This window comes from Rhineura floridana, chromosome 15 (genome assembly GCF_030035675.1).
Source record: "Rhineura floridana isolate rRhiFlo1 chromosome 15, rRhiFlo1.hap2, whole genome shotgun sequence".
Taxonomy (NCBI): domain Eukaryota; kingdom Metazoa; phylum Chordata; class Lepidosauria; order Squamata; family Rhineuridae; genus Rhineura; species Rhineura floridana.
Window position 1 is genome coordinate 36604150 of NC_084494.1, and position 19195 is coordinate 36623344.

At 47.9% G+C, this 19195-nt stretch overlaps 1 protein-coding gene and 1 long non-coding RNA gene across 2 annotated transcripts in view; one reads left to right on the forward strand and one right to left on the reverse strand.

The window, feature by feature from the left end:
* Positions 1 to 2637: 2637 nt before the first annotated feature.
* On the forward strand, positions 2638 to 4508 carry LOC133370519 (uncharacterized). The gene is made up of 3 exons (XR_009759143.1): positions 2638 to 2817; positions 3046 to 3216; positions 3548 to 4508. It is a non-coding gene; the product is annotated as an uncharacterized LOC133370519 (long non-coding RNA).
* A 2773-nt stretch (positions 4509 to 7281) lies between these two features.
* The window catches only part of TIMM50 (translocase of inner mitochondrial membrane 50), a 33501-nt gene continuing 21587 nt past the window's right edge, over positions 7282 to 19195 (reverse strand). Inside the window, exons 5-11 of the mRNA XM_061597934.1 lie at positions 18338 to 18396; positions 15260 to 15379; positions 13870 to 13974; positions 12014 to 12112; positions 9740 to 9896; positions 8517 to 8623; positions 7282 to 7863 (exon numbers count right to left, since the gene is read on the reverse strand). Of these exons, the coding sequence (XP_061453918.1) occupies positions 7762 to 7863; positions 8517 to 8623; positions 9740 to 9896; positions 12014 to 12112; positions 13870 to 13974; positions 15260 to 15379; positions 18338 to 18396 (749 nt within the window). The 3' untranslated portion in view covers positions 7282 to 7761. The remainder of the gene's footprint in view (positions 7864 to 8516; positions 8624 to 9739; positions 9897 to 12013; positions 12113 to 13869; positions 13975 to 15259; positions 15380 to 18337; positions 18397 to 19195) is intronic.

Here is a 19195-nt window from a genome sequence, read left to right on the forward strand (position 1 = left end):
AGTGCTCCTTTCAACCAACCCATTTAAAAAAAAGCAACCCGGCATCATCTCACTTCCTTTGCCATGCTGAGCTGTAAGCAAACATTATTACCGCATTAAGAACAGTCTGCGGATGTCAAAATATTGGCACAGCCACCATGGAGGCAAGAGAGGGGTAATTAATCCCTGAAAGGCAGGCTATTTTTGGGGTGAGTGGGGAGAGAGAGGGAAAGCTGCAATTTTTAAGAGAATCCCCATTTGGCAAACAGATGCCAAGGAGTAGAACCGGCAAAATAAATGGCAGGCAGGCAGGCAGGCGCTCCCGTGTTATTTTAAGCGGGCATCTCCGCAAATGAATTTCCTGCTCGCCATCTGCACACAGGCCATGGAAAGTCACCTTCCCCAGCCGGCTACAATGGTGCCTGATGAACCTGAAATGAGACAACAGGGAATCTAAGTTTTGGTCTCAGTCAGTTTAGTTGAAAGCAGCCTTCCCCAAACTGGTGCCCTCCAGCCCTGGCTGCACAGCTGTGTGATGCTGAAGAGGATGGGAGCCCAGCCACACCCAGACTATAAAACACAAGTTACTTTAACAGGCTTGGGTCTTGCATCCCTCCCTGATCACAAGTAACCAGGCAAGTGCCTCTGAGCATATGCGGAATACCTTTCCCTGATCAACTGAGGTGACTACAGATAGCCCTAACCCACAAAAGCTGGGAGGAAAAAAAAGTTTCCAGGTGGGCATATTAGAAGAAGGAAAGGGAAAGTGGCGAGAGAGGATTCTTTGCCTACAAAATAGATGCAGAAAATGCTTCCGTGTGACTTAACCACCTTGTAATTTATGCCTGGGAAGATAAGGGTGGGACATTGATTTGTAAATGAATAGGAACTTACCATCATTTTCTGGAGACCCCCCTCCCTGCCCCAGCCCAGAGAGAGGTACTCTGATAGCACAACTGAAGGGCTGATTTATTCTGGCAGCACCAACTTTAAAAAACAACTCTACTGCCTGCTGTCAGCGCTGGGAGTTCCCCAACAATTTACAGCCCTCCTTCCCCGCTTCTGTTCTCCCTGAAAATAGCAAACACCAAGGGGGTGGGGGCAGAGAAGGAAGGCACACAACTGTGAAAACATTCAAGAGTGTGGATATGGCACATTTGAGCATGTGCAGAGTCCCTTTCTCAGCCTACACACATGTAGCTTTAGAAGGAAGGAACTCTGCTAAGAGAGTGTTGTAGTTTCCAGACAGGACCCTCTCCTCCTAAAAATTAAGAACAGTGCATGAGATCTTTTGTGAGGATACCTTTGCTGCCGTGACAAAATGCCCCTTTCATTTGAAAGCGGCAGTCTGTATTCTTGAATGCAGCACCATCAATGTTTGCAGTGAAGAAGCAGAAGCTCCAGTTGCTTAGTCTCCAGTTTGATACTGGCAGGGCCAGCCCTGCCGTTAGGCAATGTGAGGCATTTGCCTCAGGCAGAAAATACTGGGAATGGGGGAGTGACATCATGTGGATGCTGCAAAAATCTAGTATGTGCCATGTAGAATTGCCCTTTGTATTTGAAAAGACGTTTATACAAATATATGTAGATCTGCATGTATAATATATATTTTGCTATTATTGCATTCATATCCCACTTTTCTGACAAAGAGCTCAAGGTGTGTACATGTTTCCCTCTCCATTTTATCCCCACAACAACCCTGTGAGGTAGGTTAGGCTGAGAGGCAGTGACTGGCCCAACGTCACCCAGTAAGCTTCATAGCCGAGTGGGGATTTGAACCCAGGACACCCAGGTCCCAGTCTGACACTTGAACCACAGAGAATATTGACAATGTCTGTGGAATAATCTGTAACTGGCTCTTTAAAATAGATATATTATTAATAAAAACCAACTGGAGGAGTAAGGACAGGGGCCTGAGAAGATAACGCCTTGCCCACCATTCTGGAAGTAGGGATGCATTGTTAGCACTCTGCCACAATAAGGTGGAAATCACAGGTGTTAATGAGCTAAGCATATCAGTTTTATCCAAAGAGTAGGGGTCGGAGGGTAAGCAAGCACAAAATCTTGCTGTAAGCATGAATGGAAGTGGCACAGGGGATTCTGTCTCCAACTTGTCTGCTGCCAGCAACTTGGGTCGGTTTTGTTTTTGGGGTGTGTGGAGGTGGCTGGGGCCATGGGGGCATATTAAGAAAGCAAAAAAGAAAGGAAGGGTGTTTTCTGAGCAAACACAGCAATTTCCACCAAGCTGCAGTGATAGCTGAACACAGTATTGCCCGCCCCCCCCATCTTAATGCTGCTGAGTGTCTAGGGCTGCCTCCAGACTGCCGTTATTTTGAGGGAAGGATTGAAGCACATACCAGAAAATGTAGGTTTGCATGATTAAAGTGGATTAAAGGCCTCCGTTGCCCTAGCACAACAAATCCAAGACACCATGAAGGGTTAGGGAAGTCACAGGGAAATGCACCTAGAAGAGCGAGATGAACAAATGATCAATGGGAAGACATAAGAGCCCTGCAAACGAAGCAGCATGAACGCTCAGTGAAGAGTACCAGACATTGTCTAACCTCTGCGTAAGCTTGTACAAGCAATCAGGGTGAAGGTTGAATAAACATTTGTCAGGAGGAGCCCGTACACAGGGAGCCCTTTAAAAAAAAAATTCTACTTGACTATCTACCTTGCTGACATTTATACTCTTCCTTTCCCTCCATGGAGCTCAGCGTTTGGTATATTCCCCCCAATCAGTCTGTCATCTGGATCCCGAAGAGGCCCACAAAACCTCAGCACCAAATGCCACAACAGGGAGCTGAATTTGCTGACAAAAGAACATCGTGAACGTGCGTAAGTTATGCTGCTTAAGCAAACTTGCGACATTTATCTGCTCCTGAAAGTGTGGGGAAGGCGAGGAAGCACTAGAGGTCCCCCCCAGTCCAACACCCTCTCACCTCCCCTTTTATGGCTTGCTAGGTTTCACCAGCCATTGTGTGCAGTATGAGAAAAATATTTTGGGTTGCTACTTGGATTTGGGAACGATTTTGTCCTTGTTGTTTATTATGCAAACCTCTAAAGGATCTCCCGTCTTGCAAGTGTAAAAACCGTTTGGGATCAACCCTTGGCTGAGAGTCGCAAAACGGCATTGTCACACCAAGGACACTCACTATCTGAAAGCTGTTAAAAATGAAATGGACCGCCTTCAAGTTGCTCCAGACTTATGGCCACCCTATGAATAGGGTTTTCAGGGTAAGCGGTATTCAGAGGTGGTTTACCATTGCCTTCCTCCGAGGCTGAGAGGCAGTGACTGGCCCAAGGTCACCCAGTGAGCTTCATGGCTGTGGGGGGGTTCGAACCCTGTCGTAGTCCAACACACTAACCACTATGCCACACTGGCTCTCTCTGAAAGTTGTTAGGATACTTCTAAAACAGATTTGAAAGATAGGAGAGCCTATTTTTTTTTACTTTATTTTGGAACCATGGGGGGGGGGAGAAGAACACCTTCAGTACAAGCAAGTCCCTCTGGTGTTTATATGTCACCACCCTGTCTCTCAGCCTTAACCAATCCTTTTTCTTCAAGGCTCCTGGCATCTGCCACTGACCAGCATGAAACAAGTTGCATTCTTCGAAAGCCTCGGGGGAACATCTCTCCGTTATCTCGCTATGTTCAGTGGCAGCAACAAGCGGCAGCCTCTGCCAAAACACAACCCTGCATCAATCAGTCTCTCATGCTGGAACCACCTGCTCAAGAGGCACAGATCTGCCTCTTTTTCCAACCTGTGGGGTGTTTCATGCAGTAGCAGTGTGGTTGCCCCCCCCAAAGGGCAGTGTCCTTTGCTCCAAATTATGCACTCTTCCTGATCGCTTCCTTTACCCCAGTTCTGCTTTATTAACCCCAATGCAGCGTTGTTTTTTTCAAACTTTCTACCATCAGGAAAGATTTGCAAACATCTCTTCATTGGGGCATTTTCTAGGGCAGTCAGTTCAAGCAGGGGTCTAACCAGGTTTCTCTGCCTCTTCCAACACCCTCCGAGAAATGAGAGAACGCCCTTGAATAGATTCTAAACACACTCCTCTCAAGTTGTGCACTTCAGGGGAAGAGCAAAAGTAGGTGGAGCCGCTATTTCCCATCTCAGGGAACCTGCCTTATACCAGGTCAACCTGTTGGTTCATACAGGCCCTGCTATTGTCTACTTGATTCTTCAGGGTCTTGGTCAGACGTCTTTCCCAAAAAAACTGGTTAGTCCCTGCTCTCTCTCTCTCTCTCTCATTTCCATCTGGACTGGGAGGGCTGGGTCCTGATGGACTACCAAGGCTGCTAGTTAGGGGTTGCTGCTGGGGTAAAGCCTTGGCTTTGGAAATAAATGCATTACCTGGATTACGTTCGTGAATTTAGATATAGTTTTGGAGATGCACTGCTTGGATTATGTTCTTGAATTTTTACTGTTAGGCTGCAATTATTGTGGACTGTTTAACTGCATTGCCTATTTAGTAATATGAATGTTTTCATTAGCCTATCATTTATGACCATTTAATTTTTGTTGTCTTATAATTGTTAGTGAATTGAATTAAACTTTTTCATGTTGTGAGCTGCTTTGAGCATAGTTTACCATGGAAAAGAGGTATGCAAATGAACACTGATCCTCAAGATCCTTTTTTAACTGGAGAAGCCAACTGCACCTGGGCCTTTTTCTTTTCTGATTAACACACACACAAATCTACTAACCCCCTTTCCCCTAAATTCTCCCCTCCCTATCCCCAAATAAAGTATCTGTTTAAGTTTCTTTCTTCTGAAACTGGGGCTTCTGCAAGCAAAGTGTGTGCTCTACCACTGAGCTATGGACAATCTCAGGACGTCCCATTGAGGAATCCCTGTCAGCTTTAAGGAACCCCCCCGAGTTTATCAGAACTCAGTTTTGAAAGTGATGACCCTTTAGCAGCAAAGTTCACCACCATTTTATTTTTCCAGCTTTTCTTGATACACCCTCAATCGCCTCTCTTGCAGCTTCTCTGGGGCTGGGAGCAAGAAGCGGGATGCAGAACAGCAAGCTGAGGGTGAGGTAATGTCAAAAGGTCCAGGAAATGGATTCATTATACACACCAAACAGGAAACAATGAGACAAGACCTTGGCAACACTGGGAGTTATTTATTGAATGGAGGTGGGGTGAGAAGGAAGGCTGCAAAAGAAACTGCAGTCTTGTGGGGTGGATGAGAAGAGCAATACGTTCTAGATGAGCAGCCTCTTGCCACCTCAGCTTCAAGACAAGGGCATGCTGTGCAAACTCAGGGGCAGAAACATTAGTTCAGTGACCGGCAGCTTATATAGAGTGGGAGGGCTTTCAACCCTCGCTCTTCTCGGCTCAGCAGCATCTACACGCCTTGAAGGCACACTTCCTCTTACCTGGCACCTTCCAACTGTTTTGGATGGCAATTCCCATCAGCCCAACCAGCCTGAGCTGGCTGTAGTCCAAAACACGCAGAGGGCCTTCACTGGGTAGGGTGAAGGCTGGGTTTTCCAGACAGTTCCCAATCCTGCTCTTTAGCATGGTGGCCAGAGTGCCTTGCTGAACTTCCCTCCCTACACCCAGACCCTGTGCCTCACCCCCATACCCTCTCCCATCACCAGGATGCCTCCAACTCCTTTCAGTCATTTTCAGCCAACATAGGCTTATGACTTTGTACACGAGTAAAAAGAGAGCACAGGCACCAAGGCCCAAGAGGAAATTTGGCGCCCGGGGGAGGGGGGGAGATCCAGTGCTGAGAGTTACTCCCAAGCAGATGGGCTTGCAGGACAAGCCATGACCATGAAGGCGCAAGAGGTGGCCTTCCTCTACAACTGAGGCACTGTCTCCCATTTTCCTAGGGGATATAAACATAGCTACTGGGAATGGATTATTTCTGTGGTTTATGCTGTGCAATGAAGAGCTCATTCAAGACACATTTTAGGATCCAGACCGTTTGGAAGGCACCCCTTCCTGCACCCAGTCTGGAATCTCTCTCTCCCACACAGACCCCACAGTGCACAGAGAAAGGCACCCCCTCCTTCCTGTTCATTGGCTGCAAAGAAAAGGGGTATCGGTGCAACATAACCTTGCATTTAAAGCAACCAGGAGGAGGTGCAGACGTCCTTCCAGGCCTACGTCCTGTTTATGTTCTAAACACTCCTGTGTCCCGCCCCAGCTGTTTATTCCTCCCATGCTCCCCACCTCAGAATCTCTGGCTTAAACAGCTTGGAAAGGCATTTTCTTTGGGGGAGGGGGAAGAGAAAGAGGGGGAAGTGTGGGAAAGATCTGGATTCAGCTCCTGACAGGAAACGTTTCTCCCCTCCCCCCCCCGCCCCTTACATTCTTTCTAAGAAGAATAAGGTAGAGTGTGTGTGTGTGTGTAGGGGGAAATACCCTGCAGCATTCTGGTTGCTGGGGGGGGGGGGCTTGAAAGGGAGGAAATGGTGCCAATGACTCACCGGGCTGCGGCTGCACCGATTTCAGAGGCAGGATTCAGTCTGGATCACGTGGGTTGTACAGAGATGCTGGGGCCACGCTGGGCAGGCACGTTCAATACACAGAGTAGTTTACAATCATCTGGTCTGCCACACAACAGCTGACAAGGATTATGAGCACTTTGCAGCCGGAGAGGCTACAGCCAAGGAGTTCACCCACTCCCACAGCCGTGGAGCTATTCGGGTGCAGAGCTTTTGCTCTCTTGCCTCATGGGCTACTGCTCTGGGTGCAGGTGCTTATAGCCACAGACAAACAAGAGGAAGGGAATGTCCCTTCAGGGGGTCCAAATTCCCTTCCATTCCTAGCTGGGGGCTGGGCTTGTTGGTTTTAAAGGTTTCCCATTCAATCCCTTTGCTGGCCCTGCTTTTTCCTTTGAGTTGGGGTGAGTTTTTTTGTTTTTTGTTCACCAACAAAAAGTGATGTTCTCGAAAATGCTGAACTGTCCACGTTCTGGATTTGTGCAGCAAATCGTGTATCATATCCCCTCAGACAACTTCATGCTCCTCCCCTAATAATGTCCACAGTCTTTCCTCTTCCCCAACCCAGTATATCCCAGCTGGCTCTCTTTCCTGTTTACATCCGACTTTGGACTCAGGATGAAGACCGGAGCTGACTTCCCAGCATCAAGATGTCAAGGTAGAGAGAAGGTGGGGCCAGAGGGTCTGGCTTACTCCACATTACAATGGAGAACAGGCAACCTCTTTAAGTGCAGCTCTTTTGCCAACAAGAGGAGGAAGATTCAAACAGACGGACACATTCACCCAGCCCCAATTTAAGCTCTTGTCAGAAACAGGGACTGATAGTGCAAAAGCCTTCACTAGAAAGATGGCCATTTATTGTAGAGTACACCCAACATTCATTTCTGTTTGCCCCAACAGAATAGCAACATGGCCTGAAGTCTGAGGGGAACACAGTAGCAGGATGTGAAGACAGGTCCGGAGGCTATCTAGGAGCAGACTGCGCCAACCCCTCCCCACACGTTCCCCTTTCCTGGATGGGATGGCAAAGGGCACTCCCTTGGCCGCTCAACAGGACACCACAGAACCCCCTCCGGAAAAGGGCTTGGAAAAAGGTTCCAGTTTGCACACAGCCATCGAGGCCTTGAAGGGAATATTGCTGCTGGAGAACGAGATGGGGGCCAGCTCTTGTGGCCCCTGACTTGCGCAAAAGTCTGTGCCTCCTTGGCTGTGACTGCCTTCTCCAGAGAGTGCTGTTCCCACCGGGCAAGGACTGGAGCAGGAGAGAAGTCCGTTTTCGTGGGCGGCATGGCTGTAACTTGAAGGCGTGCCTGTGTCACTGCTGTTTGGAGCGAGGCCACAGTCGGCTTGCAAGAGAGCCCAAGAAGAGCTGCTGCTTCTTGTGCTGGGAGAGGTCCGAGAGACGCTGCTGCTCTTCCTGAGAAAGGAGACACACAGACAGAGCTGGTGACCACCACCACCACCACCACCACCATTTATTACCCACTCTTCACCCAAAGGTCCCAGGGTGGTTCACAACAGTTTTAAAATATAAAGTTAAAAACAACCTGAAAACACAGCATCACAAAGCTTTGTTTAATATGACATGCAAAATGAGCCAAAGTGGGGAGAAGGCATTCATTCGGCACAACCTCAGAGGCACTCGCCTTCGTCTGATCCACATGCCTGGAGGCAAAGCAGGGCCAGCTAAGACTCAGACTCTGCTCCTTGAACTGGGGCTGCACAAACAGATTCTGGGACCCCAACAGCTACAAAAACCACTCAGATAAGGAACTGTGTGGCATGCTGCCTTTCTTGTACCATTTTTACCCACAGGGTTAGCCTTGCCATACAGGATTGCTGTTAAGTGTTACTGCAGTGGTGAAAGAACTGCTTTGAACGCTCTGAATTTGCTAAAAGATGAAGTAGCTACGCTTTATTAACCAGGAGTTCCCGACGAAGTGACTGGAACTGTGCCCCCACCCCAACACCACAGCACTTCCAGATATGTCCTAAGGGCTTCCCCAAAGCATTATTAGTCCCTAAAAAAGCATCCATCGCTTCTTCTGGGCACTCTGCACGCACTCTCACCTGCTCCAGCTGGGACTGCCTGCGCTTAAATGCCTCCAGCGGATCCTCTTCCAAGGAGTAGTTTTCCAGCACTGACCGGACATCTTCTACTCCACTCAAGGCAACAGCTGTGGGGTGTCAAGGGGACAACAAGCAGTAAAGTTTGTTAGCTTGGAGCTCACGTGCACATTTTAAATATCAGTGACAGAAGCTGCCTTCTATGGAGTCAGACCGTTGGTCCATCTAGCTCAGTACTGTTTACTCTGACTGGCAGTGGCTCTCCAGAGTTTCAGGCACGAGTTTTTCCCCAGCCCTACCTGAAGATGTTAGCAATTGGACAAGGGAACTTCTGCATGCAAAACAGATGCTCTGCCACTGAGCGACTGACATAAGCACAGAGGCCCAGTTTACATATAACGTTAAGCCAAACGATGGTTTCGTAGCAAAGACTGGGCTGAAGCACTCCTCCCCCGGTCCTCCTGCAGCTGTGCTACCCAGGATTAAGCCAATATGTGGCTTATTGTTACATCTGTACCCAGGCTTGTGTTGTGTCTCCCCCAGACAAACCACGAACCTTGGTTATATCTTGTGTTTTGTCTGAAGTGAGACAAACCATGAGCCCAGGTTCCAATGCAATGCTAAGCCAAACCATAGTTTAGCCCCAGGTAGCACAACAGGAGAAGGACTGGGAGGAGGATTATTGCCACTGTGACCTTTGTTCTGCGAACCCGCTCGTTCATGCTAAGCCACGGTTTGGTTTAATGTTACATGTGAACTGGACCAAAGAGGAAGTTTTTGAACAAAGCCAATTCATGCTCTTCAGCCCAACTTATGTAAATCAACTATTTGCTTCTTGCTGTGTAATTTCGTGTTTTGCTGTTCACAGGGGAGCAGGAAGGAGCAACACAGAGCATTGAAACTCCTGCCCACTGACACCTGGGAAGTCCTACTCATCTTCTTCGTAGCTTCCGGTATTTCACCTGGCAAGGTCCACACAGGCTCAAGCTTCCCTCTCTAGAACCATAAGAGATAGAAATTTGCTATGCTTCAACACAGCAAACCAAAACATTATTTAGATCTGAAGTGCCGCACTTGCATAGTGCCGTCATGGGTATGTGGGATATGTGCACACTGACTCTCCTTGGTAAAATAGACAGGGGTGGGGATTCTACAAAGTCTCTAGGCCAGGCTCTTCCCACCACCTAGCCAGTCCCCAGGGCTAAGCCAAGTGAATCTCTCCTTACTCTTCAGAAAGGCAGCAAGGTCGAAGAGCGTCCGGTCGTCCGAATTTCCATCCCACTTCTTCAGGGCCATGCCATTGAAGGGCTGCAAGCAGAAGGCCTCTTTCTTGCAGTCTACCACCACCACTTTAGCAGGATCTCTGTTCAGGCAGGAAATATCCTAAGAAGAGGAAGACACATAGGCAGGCCAGAGACCACAATCAGGCAAGGTGGCTCTTGCAAACTCATGTCTTGGCATTTCAGGATGGATTTGCACACCGCAGGAGAAGCAGAAACTTTTCATGGTGCAATTTTCCTAGCCTGCTTGAAAATCAGAGAACTGGCTCAAAGGCCATAAGAGGCTCAAGAGCACCTGAAATGGAAACAGCGTGCTGCACCATTCTAATGCCATTGAATTTTCTGGTAGGAGATTCTTCCCAGTACCCCATTTTTCTGCAATCATTTTTCCTGCCTTAATTCTGGGGTGCCATTTAACCTGATAGCATGCAATCCAACCAATGCTGTTCCTGTTTAAACATTCCTGTTATTTCACTTTGTATGGCACTCAATTTGATGGGGTGTGGGTATGGGTGTAACACTGGCTCTCAGCATGTAAAGCCTCATCTTGTATTTTCAAGCAAGTACACTTGAGGAAGCAGTTCTCTTTCAAGCAGTTAACTTGAAAGATCCAAGAACTTAATGGTTCAAAGATCCCAAGGACTTAATGGTTCAAAACGCTGGAAACCGTTAAGCAGGCCTAACAAAAGCAGCCCTTACTTGTTTGGAGAACTTCCCATGCACTGAAATCTGTATTTTTGGCATTTTGAATTTAACATATAATTTTAAAGGGTGAATTGATTTCTGTGATACAGACATAGTACCAGCATGGTTTTACACCAACATTAAGATTGGTTCTTCATTGTTTGTGGTCCCACTGCAATATAAAACCCTTTGCTTCTAAGTAAGTAACTTAAGTGGGGGGGAAACTGATTTGAATGTCCCTTTCAACGCAAAACAATTTTATGTGAAAGAATTAAAAGAATTCCTCCCTTGATTGTCTCATTAAATAACTCCCCACCCCCATCCCCTGGGCATTCCAGCTATTATCAAAGACTCCCAGTTAACTTTCTTTGTGGCTTTACTCGTGTTTCACTCTGCAATTACAGTACAGCCCTTTTACAGCTCTGCCATCTCCGAGGAACAGCAGGACTGCTCCTCACAGGAGGGGAGAACCCCTTGCCTCCTTCCTCTCCCCCCCTCACTTGGAAAAAGAAAGAAAGGGGAATCCACAACAATCAGGACACAGAGACAGAAAGTGCGGCCCACTGAGAGAAAAGGACACCCCACAGTCTCCAGAGCAGCAGATGGGAGGTGAGAGGGAGGGAGGGAGGACAGAAGGCAGGCTTGCAGCAGCGCAAAGCCATCCACGGTCTATTGTGGAGTGCAGACACAGGGGACTTGCATTGCAGGACACAAGAGGAAGAGGGCATCTGGCGCGTCAGCCTTGGCAAATGGGCAACATGTCTGATCCACAGCTGTGGAGATATGCTAGGCAGACCATGTTATTCTGAAACACCGTACTGAGGGTGCTATAATCAGATACATATGGGGAGGAGCAATGTCCCTTTAACTAAGCCCATTGGGTGTGCATGCACATTAAGAGAGTCTCCATCTTTTGTAGCTTGTTCCTGTGCATTTTTACTTGAATTAAGCTCTGCAGGATTCTACAGAACCTAACCCCAAGTCAGTATGCATGAGACAGACTGCAGCCTTTGTTTTCCATGTGCCAGATCTCAACAATTTTAATGTGATATAGGAGGAGGAGCGGGAGAAACAGCAGGTCAAATCGAGATGTTCAGCCAGTATCCAGCATGCAACTGGTAAAGGGTTACGACATTCAGCAGACACTGTCCTTTGTAATGCTGGGGGAGTCCAGAAGGTCTGGGCTCTGCACCAAGCGCTCAGCCCAGCACCATCTCCTCCAACTGGCAGCAGCTCTCAAAGAAGGTATTTGGGATCTGATTCCAACCTGGAACTTGGATGCATGCAAAGCTGATGCTATAATCCCTCTTCAGTGCTCACTAAAGAGTAAACCTTCTTAAAAGTTTTAGATGCTTTTAAAGGGGCCTGGGGGAGAAAAATCATGATTTTAAGAGACAAAACTTTTCCCAGAGGGATGCCCTACACAGTCTTCGCCAACTTGGTGCCCTCCAGATGCTTCTGTCTGGAAATAAACACACACACAATATAAATGTCCCTGGACATCTCTCCCAACCTACGTCCAAAGCCTGAAAATACCTTAACGTGATGCCCATTCATGTAACGGGTGGCATCGCGGAAAAGCCGGTAGGAGATGAACCCATGAGGGTCTACGCTGTCTATGAGGGGAAAAGCGGTCTGGAACAGAGAAGGATGAAATGGAATTACCTTGCAGGCCCAAAACATTTCTAAAACTATTTTTGCACACATCAATAACAACGAGAAGTGTGTTAGCGTAAGTGAAGGCACTTCTGTGTGACATAAGGCATCATTTGGCTGTTTACCTTGGCATTCCGGATGCCTCATCAAAATATGCACCTCCAGGGCCTGGGCAGCCTATTCTTGCTGGCATGAAGAACAGACACTGGCGAAAGTAACAAACTGCATCCTCACTGAGAATTACAACACCAGCCTGTCAATCAGATCTTGACCAGTTGTAGAGCACTGTGCTGCTAACAGACTTTGCTGTGATTCCTCACAGGCCAGGCTGCAGCTTAAATTTATTCATTCTGACAAGGTATAAATCCCAAAGGTTAATGAGAGGTAGCAATTTTAACATCCAGAGCAGATATAAACACCCCCCCACAAACACCAGTTGAAAATGGATGGTCCTGCACCGTTTTCAAAATATGCTCAGGCTGGGCTTTTGACAGACCTTCAGTGGAAGGAGTTCCAAAAATGTGGAACAGCTACCAAATAACCCCTCTACACACTCTTTATTCTGATGTATTGTTAATAGGGTGCTCTCTTAGGACAGGAAGGGGTCACCAAGCGGTTGTTAAACTGTGACGCATCACAGATTAATGCACACTGTCCTTTTACTAGAGCTACAGCTCTGAACACAGACCGGTGTTTGAAACTCGGTTTCACAGAATCACATGGACTAAATAAGAACAAACAAACCAGACATGGACACAGGCCATTCTCTGAGCGGTTCCTTGTCGTTTGCCCACAAGTCTCCTGGCCCTGCTATTGTTCTCTCCAGCAAGGACAGGCCCACTCAATTAGCACAGTAATAGCCTAGATTCAATAGGCTGAATGGAGCCCCCGCTGGACGCATACATATTCAAATGAGCAGCGGCACGCTCCTCTGTGGGACGCGGCACTCAAGCGTGAGAAAGGAGGCGGCTGACCAGGAGGCACAAGGCAGGCCTGAATGGCCACTCCCTCTCATGTAGGACGCGCATTCCTCAGCCCCCCCACCGCAAGGCTTTCGGGACCCTGATCACAACCGTGGGTCTCTGTCTGTCACGGCACCATGCAGATGTGGCATCTGGCACAGAATTCAGGATCTCAAAAAACCCAGGGTTTCATTGAAAAAAATTCTAGCATGTATGGTTCCTAAGGTAAGCGTGCAAAGATATCCGCAGGAGCCTGCTGGCGGAAACCTGAACTAAGGAGAAGTGCCAGAGGTTGGGGTGGGGCTTCCATGTCCTTTCCCCACATCCAACAGAAACAAAATATGCCAGGAGTACTTGAGATGCATGATTCATTTGGGACATGCAAGAATTTGGATATGCTTCTCCCCACTTTTTTTTTTTTTGATAGTATGAGCTCCAGCCTCAATCTGCTTTCTTCTGGCTCTTATTTTCTCATGATGCTCTTAGCAATTCATTCCTGTAACCACCTCAAGGTTCTCCCACTTTTGAGAGTGGAGAGACTCTCACCCTGAGTGTCTGCAGGCAGAAGTGCCCCTGCCACCCAGACAGAAAGGCAGAGGACTTGTGTTGGGACACGCTGCTTGAAAAGGAGAGATGGGTATAGCCAGATTTCAGCCAAGGAAGAGTCATCCCAGCTTCCTGTGTTGGCTACAGGCTCAGAAGGAACTCTCCCCTTCCCCAGTCCAGCTCAGGCCCTGACTAAGGAAACCAAGCCAGCAACTCAAGAGCACTCACCATGCCTGTTTCGGAGGTGAAGATGACGATTTCATAAAGCGGCGCCAACTGCTGGAAGAGGTTGTCAATGCCTGGTCTCTTCTTGAAGCGCCAACCGGTCACTAACTGAGGGAAAGACAGGATTAGTGCAGTTGCGGGGTGGAAGAGGTGAGGAAGTGGAGCCTTGAGGGAAAGACACAGAAAAAGCAGCTGCCAACCAATGCAGCAGACCAGTGCTGGCAAGGTACTTCCAACCCCCTCCCAAGGCTGCTTTCAGACTCAGAACCTCTCATTCCAGATCCCAGCTACTCCCCATCCCCTTTGCGTGCTTACAGCAGCTGGGAAAGGGTGTGCGTGTATGAGAAATCAGATTTGATTTTTTGCTAGAGGAAAAGCAAGATAAGTCACAGTACAGGCTGGGCAGTTTGCCCACTACCAAAATGCTTAAAAAATGCTCAAATCAGGGCAGGATGGCCAGATCTCTCCTTCAGTCAACCCTGAACCACAACTGGGAGCATCTCACGGCTCAGCCACAGTGCCTCTCTGCATGGGCAGAGTGTCTTCCTACGCTACCAGAGTTAGCTGCTACCTTAGTTGGTACTGGGTGAGTCTTTCAGGACTGCTGTAGCCCTGAGAGCTCAATTTAAACCATCAGTCTTGCCCTTTGCCCATTCTGGTCCAGAGCTCCCTGAGCCATTTCTCTGGATGTCCCCCATCTCTGGCCATTAGCATTCCAATCCTGTGCTTCCTGTAAGGAAAACACACGAGTATTATGCTGGAAGGGAACCAAAACTCACCAGATGCAATTCCCTTCATCTTGTGGAAGGACGTTCCATGCAAGGTTGACAGCTACTCAGTGCACACATGTCACTGCTGTGCATCAGAACCAGAGAGCTTGAGGAGCCCCCACACAGTGTGAAATGCAAGCAGTGGAACTATCATGATGGTTGAGATGTGGGAGCAAAGTTCCTAAAAGTGTGCACCTGAAGAAGGTTTCTTGACTCTTTTTGACACTGTACAAATCAGGACTACAATGGAGCCTGCCTGGGCTGGCTGCTGTACCCCAAGACTTTGTTTCTTAAAATGGTGGCCAGCCAAGACATGGGTACCCAGCATCATCCACTGCAAACACAAGTGCAGGCAACAGGTGGAGAACTCCCTAGACCAGCCTTTCCCAACTAGTGGGCCACCAGATGTTGTTGGACCACAATTCCCATCTTTCCTGGCCATTGGCAATGCTGGCTGAGGCTGATGGGAGTTGTGGTCCAACAACATCTGGTGGCCCACTAGTTGGGAAAGGCTGCCCTAGACAGTCAGTAAAGGATGGACTACCTACCACCACACAATTTGACAGAGAAAACACAAGGGGGAAAATGATCACATCTGCAAGAGCATCAGAATGGATACGCACCGACCACTCAGGGTGAAGGAGAACATCTGTGAGTTCGATGACTAGAGTGTAAGGGGGCTGGTAATAGGGCTCTTTCAGGGGATCTGGGAGCAGCTTAGGACTGGTTGGCTCTATGAACATCTGCAAAAGAAATAAACAAAGAACAGCAACAGTTAAAGAGAGGAACGTGGCACAGACCTTTGGCCATGGGGGCAGGCTTTGCTAGGCCAGGAGGTTAGGATCTGGGGTGTGTTCCAGGCTCTGTTAAAATATTAAACTCAAGCCCTCATGTGTTAATTGGGAAATGCTAACGCATGACGGCAATATGCGGTTTAAAGAATCTGGAAAACAGGAGGCAAAAATCCAGCTATTTCAGTCAGTCATAAATGTGGCAGTTCTTTTGTAAACGCTGATGCTAACCCTACAGACCTTGCTCAGGACAGAGCGAACAAGCACATGCGGGCATGCGCCAACACCTCAGAATCAGAACAGCCCTCCTGGAAGATCAGGCACGAGGCTATTCATTGCTTGGTTCCTCCAGGATCACTTGCAGTAACAGAAACTCACCCAGAGTCACACCAGCCACCTACACTTCCCAGTCACAGGGTTTGGGGTTTCTTCCTCCTCTCATTTTGAAGTACAGTAGGGCCCCGTTCTTCGGTGTTCTGCTAATATGGCGGTGCCAGCGGGGCGATCAGCTGTAGCGCAGGGAGCTTGCGCGTTCCTGCTGATCGCTGTCAGGTGGAGCGCAGTGGCTGGAATACAGTAGGGCCCCACTTTTTGGTGTGGGTCTGGAACGTAACCTGCTGTATGAGTGGGGCCCTACTGTGTCCTATTCGCCTGGGCAGGCACCAGTTGCCAGAGCTGTACTGGCAGGAGAGAAGAGGCTACCTTTGCTCAACCCTCAACTCCTGGTGCTCCCAGTCACTGAATGTGTGGCTCCATGTGATGCACATCTGCACCTCCTGCATCTTCTATGCATCCCTCTATAACCCTCCTCCGCAGCCAGACTTTCTACCCTCGCTGTTTTGGAGCTGCACGCAGGGGAGAGGAAAGAGGAGAAACCAGACCTCTTTGCTTGTGTCCAAACAGATGCTCTGCCTCACTGGAGAGGACCGCACATTTTATTACTTCATAAGAAGCAGGCTTTTTTTTTCCTGCCTGAGAAACACAATGCAAGTAAGCACGTTTTTGCCAAGACCTTCAAACTCTGCAGTTCATTTTAAACCAGTCCTTACAATATCCAGAAACGCACAAAAGCCAAGGTGCATCCCTGCAGCTGCTAGAAGGATAAAGTCTTTGAAGAGTGGACTCCCCCACCCCCCATCTGTGCCTCACTATGAACTTTGGATTCTCGGTATTGAGGGGGAGGGATGGCAGCAGCAGCCACCGCAGAGTTTGTGTATGTTAAAAGAAATGTGAGCCTCCAACCAAAGCAAAGCTGTTGGGCTCAAAGCCACTCACACTGCCAAGGGCAGAGTTCAGGCTTGTGAGTTTATCACCCTGACAGCTGACGGGATTCATAGCGCACAAGGCTGCTTTATGGCAGAGCTTAACACAGAAGCAGCAGCCACAGACTTCCAACAATATGGGCATAAGTTACTGTCACATGGAGAGAAAGGGAAACCCAAATCCTCATCAGCCCTGTCCATCAGCTTAAAAAAAAGTTTAACCACTCTGTCCACCTGCATGCACTTAAGTCTCACAAGGGTAGTTTGCCCCAACAAGCTGGAGACTCAGAAATGCACTGGTCATCTCCCACTTCAGGGCAAGTGACTGTGTGCAAGAGTTGCTTTAAATAAAATTAGCTCATATTAAGATGTCTAGGGCCTGATCTTCAGAAGTTATTTATGAAGTTCTAAGCTTTTTTTTGAAAAGCAAGCAGTGTTTTTCAATACATAAGCCCATAAGAAGCCATTATATTGGTTTAAATACAAAAAATAAATCTACTCTAACTAGCTGGCCAATTGAAATAAGATTTCAGAGTCACTGGTACAATCAAAGCAGACTTCCTCTGTGGGTGCCCTTGGGCTGAAATCAGTAAAACTGCAGGGCAGCAGCATAAATTTGCAAACAGCTGTTTTTAACGGGAGAAAAAAACCTGTTTTCTTCTGGTAGAGGCAATTAATAATAATAATAATAATAATTTTAATTTATAAGTCGCCTATCTGGCCAATGGCCACTCTAGGCGACGTACAACTCAATTAAAATACATCATAATAAATACAGTCCAACAATAAAACAGTAAAACAGTGACAGTTCAGAGTAGCAGGCCATTAGTCAAAAAGATTAACCCTCCCCAGAAGTCCCGAAGGCCTGTCTGAAAAGCCAGGTCTTCAAGGCCTGGCGGAATACATTCAGGGAAGGGGCATGCCGAAGATCATGTGGGAGGGAGTTCCAGAGAGTGGGGGCCGCCACTGAGAAGGCCCTCTCTCTAGTCCCCACCAGCCTAGCTGTTTTAGTTGGTGGGACTGAGATAAGGCCCTGTGTGGCTGATCTTGTCAGGCAGCATAATTGGTGGCGTTGGAGGCGCTCCATCAGATAAACTGGGCCGAGACCGTGTAGGGCTTTAAAGGTTAATACCAACACCTTGAATTGGGCCCAGAAAACAACTGGGAGCCAGTGCAGATCGAACAGCACTGGGGTGATGTGCTCCCGGCGATGACAGTTTGTAAGTAGTCGAGCAGCCGCATTTTGTATAAGTTGTAGTTTCCGGACCGTTTTCAAGGGTAGCCCCATGCAGAGCGCATTACAGTAGTCCAAACGAGAGGTGACCAGGGCATGTACCACCAATGGGAGCTGATGAACAGGGAGGTAGGGTTGCAGTCTACGTATGAGGTGTAATTGATACCAAGCTGCCCGGCTCACTGCCGAAATCTGAGCCTCCATGGACAGCTTGGAATCAAGGACAACCCCTAGGCTGCGGACTTGGTCCTTTAGGGGCAGTTTCACCCCATCGAACATCAATTATATTATTGTAAGTGTTAAGGTTTTGTTGCTGTTTGTTTCTCCACAATCAGAAACTTGCTTTTGAGAGTAAGTTTTAAATAGATTCTGAAAAAGCCCTTTACTACATGGGGTCACAGAAGGCTCACTCACCTGCCTGTAATCTTTAAAGTATTTATACGATCTTCGGAACTGTTGAATCACTATTGGATCTGAAAGCAAATTTAGAGAACAGGGTCACCTTGAGAATCATCCTACACTTTGCTGGTAGTGAAAATGCCAACATATGTGAGTGCGTGAATGCACACTCCCCAACCAAGCTAAGACACGTCTGAATATTGACATCTGAAAGATTTTTTTTGTCAAGGAGGGATGGTGTGTGTCTCTGCAGGCTTTATTTATTTTATTTTATTATTTATTTATTATTTGATTTATATCCCGCCCTTCCTCCTACAAGGAGCGGTAAAGTCCAGGCTTTACTCATGCAGACATGCCCCTTGTTCCTCTTTTCAATGGCCATGGCTCCCAACTGAGAGACGTAGTTCTATGGACTTAGAGCAATTTCAGCACCCTCAAACCTCAAGGGTTTGTTGTGGGGTGTAGAAGCTATTCTAGTGAAACCTGTTTCAAACCAGGTTAAATGCATCCCCACTCATCATTTCATTTACTTCCAGGAAGAACAATTCCCTCCCACACTTAAAAATGTTCACAGAAGCGACAAAGGTAACACTTTGGTGCTGCTGTGGTTCCTAAGCATAAGTCTGTCAAAAGTTAAATCTATATGAATGGGAACAGAACACTTCTCTGTGGCTGGCAGTTTAATCATGGCTCCCTATTCCCCCCTGCCCCCGCCCCCAGCCATCTGATGCAGCTTGAACATATGCAGAGCCCTGCAGCCCTTCCAAAAGAATACTAATGGATTCCTCAATTACCAGCTCACTTAAGCAGAGGTCAGGCTGAAGAAGAAAGAGCGTGTGAGCGAATCCACAGTCCTCACACCAGCGCTGTTAA